Below are 2675 nucleotides of genomic sequence, written 5' to 3' on the forward strand. Positions count from 1 at the left end.
GGGTCTAACATTTGGAGGTTGTACAGTAACTTATTTTCTATTATATTAAAAATTACACTACTATGATTGGCCATAGGCTATGCCAAGCATAAAGTAGACCTAAACCTAAAACGAATAACCCTGAGGGATAATGTGATTGCAATGAGCCACCAGCCAGAGCTTCTCCTGGTGCCCGAGGAGCATGGCCATGTCACACTTGGAAAGATAGCGCCACTAGGGGGAGGTACAGCTTGCACAGAGGTGGTGTGAGCCTTGGGAAGGGCCAAGGCACAGAATCTAAGCAGTAACCAGGTCCTCTCCAGAGCCTCTAGTGGTGAGGATGTTGCACTGCTGGTTACTGCCAGATTGCAGTCCGTGGGCACACCAGGGTGGGCAGGAAGATGCACGGTACCAGATCACTAGGCAGGAAAATAGTCAAGGAAGGCCAGGGTGGAGTAAGGCATAAAGTAAGGAAGGTCAGGAACAAGCCAAGAAGAAATCCAGAAAATAGACTGGTTACATGGGGGCCACCTCAGACACAGGGGACACAGGAGACACTGGATGCGACAGGAGGCACAGGTGACACCGGGGTCACTGCAGACACAGAGGAACACTGGACCAGAACAAAGGAACAGGCAGGGAAACAACAGACTGGACAATAAGTGGTTAACACAGGAGCTGGAGAGGGAGAGCACTGAATTAACCAACAGGTGTAGAGGAAATGCTCAGCAGAGCTAGGGGGCTCAGCATTAGTGGAGACATGTTGCATGAACACTGAGTGCTGTGTCTGAGCTAACTAAATAGCCAGGGATTTTTAATAGGCTACTTCCTGATTCACCTGCGAGATGGAGGAAACTGATAAACTGAGAGAGACCCCTGCGCTTTAGCGAGGAATAGGTAAGTGTGACACACCATATATTTCTTAGTAGCCAAAAAGTACATAAATTTACTTTGTGTGCACCAAATGCCTTATCAAGCCCAGATACCATTTTGAAAATAGTCTGTTTACAGAGCAGAGTTGTGGGAGGGGCCCAGAGGCTCCACCCAGTACAGAAAAATGCAGAGGAGGGCGGGGACAAGACCAGTCACCCTGCACAAGGAGAGAAAGCAGCAGTGACCGGTCTGTATTACAGGAAACTCCGGCAAAGTGGAAATATGCAGAAATGGGTTAGATTACTACACAGAACTGGAAAAAATATATGAAATACACAATTTAGGTAAGAATACACATGGCTGCACCTCCTGCATTTCTTTAGCCCGACTTTCGCTCTAACCTGCAAAATGTGTCACTAAAAATGCTTGAATAATTAATATTTATTCAGTGATCTTGTCCAGTGATACTTGCAAAAACCATTGCTGGGTCACATGACCTGCACTGCCCCACTGATACCAACAGGGTCCCCGTTCCCTTTAAAATAGGATGCATGTTTGCCGTGGCATCAGGTCACATGACACAGAACCAAAGCAGTTCAATGCTGAACTTATCAGCAGACAGTAAATCCATACTCTAATACTCGGTAACACACTGGCACTCTTAGCTACATGAATGGGCATTGCCCGGCTACGCATGCTGGGCAGATATTGGAGTTCTCTGACAGTTACTCCTGATTGGCACAAGCAGTTCTATTCCATGTCTGATGGCATTCAGCACCACTATGGGATTACTGGCATGACCTGTGTTAGTTGGCATCTCCCAGTCACCAATTAATGAGATGTAACAATAAATGTGTGGAGCCAAGTGAGGAGGGCACAGAGACATTGGGTCAGTCTATAAAGAGAGGGTGGCGGGTACTCACGCTGCTGTTGTGCCCAGACCAGTGAACCATGGCTTGGTTGTGAGCTGAATCTCCAGTCAAGGCGAAGGTGGTGCTGCTCAACTTTAACTCTTCCACCCGAAAGCGGCTCACACTGTCCGAGTTCCCAGCCTGAGCCCTGGTCACTCGGTGGCTTTCGGCTTCTCTGGCCCGTCGTTCTGCGCTGTTGGGCACGGGAGGGGTGTCCAGGGCAGGATGCCCACTTGACGTACTGCTCTGTGAAAGGGAAAAAATGGGGGATTCCCCAAACCCATTCAAACTGTTTCCCTCCAATAGGCCAGTCCTGTAGCCCCAATCCCTGGTGGTGCCCATAAACTGCCCACTTTTGTCTCCATTTCCAAATTGACCACTTTGCCCGGTAAAATCTTTTCCCTTTATCTCATCACCTATGTATTCCTTTTGCCCTTTACGCATTCTTTGGTCGCTCACAGCATCTTCTTGGCTCGCCAAGGTGCCCACATAGCTGGCATCCTCTAACCTGTCACCAGCACCTTCATACCCATCACCGGTTTCCAGTCTCGGAGCCCAGCCTGTGCTAGAAGGAGCGTCCATGTGTTCTCTACTCCAGGATCTCAGATCTTGGTCGGAGCTTGCCCGGTTGGCATCTCTCATCTGGCCATCCCCCACACTGTAACCAGCATCCCCCCAAGTCTGTCCCCAGTCACCCAAAGCTTCTTTCTGCATCCTTTTCACCATGTGCCCGGGTCCTGCACCCCGCAGCCTGATGTGGGGCTGACATGATGAACAGGTCAGCTCACCTCCGCTCTCCGAAAGAAAGGTGGCGATGGCAAAAAGAGGCAAAAGCCCCCAGTCCGGGAGAGCCCCCATGCCCACAGCTCCTTGGGTGCTCTCACTCCAACTCCATAGAAGTTTCTGAGTGCA

At 49.9% G+C, this 2675-nt stretch overlaps 1 protein-coding gene across 1 annotated transcript in view; it reads right to left on the minus strand.

Moving 5' to 3' along the window:
* The window catches only part of LOC140339858 (VPS10 domain-containing receptor SorCS1-like), a 299984-nt gene extending 297315 nt beyond the window's left edge, over positions 1–2669 (minus strand). Inside the window, 1 exon segment of the mRNA XM_072424760.1 lies at positions 1776–2669. Within this exon segment, the coding sequence (XP_072280861.1) occupies positions 1776–2621 (846 nt within the window). The 5' untranslated portion in view covers positions 2622–2669.
* Positions 2670–2675: the final 6 nt, after the last annotated feature.

This window comes from Pyxicephalus adspersus, chromosome 10, assembly GCF_032062135.1.
Source record: "Pyxicephalus adspersus chromosome 10, UCB_Pads_2.0, whole genome shotgun sequence".
In the NCBI taxonomy this organism is placed as follows: domain Eukaryota; kingdom Metazoa; phylum Chordata; class Amphibia; order Anura; family Pyxicephalidae; genus Pyxicephalus; species Pyxicephalus adspersus.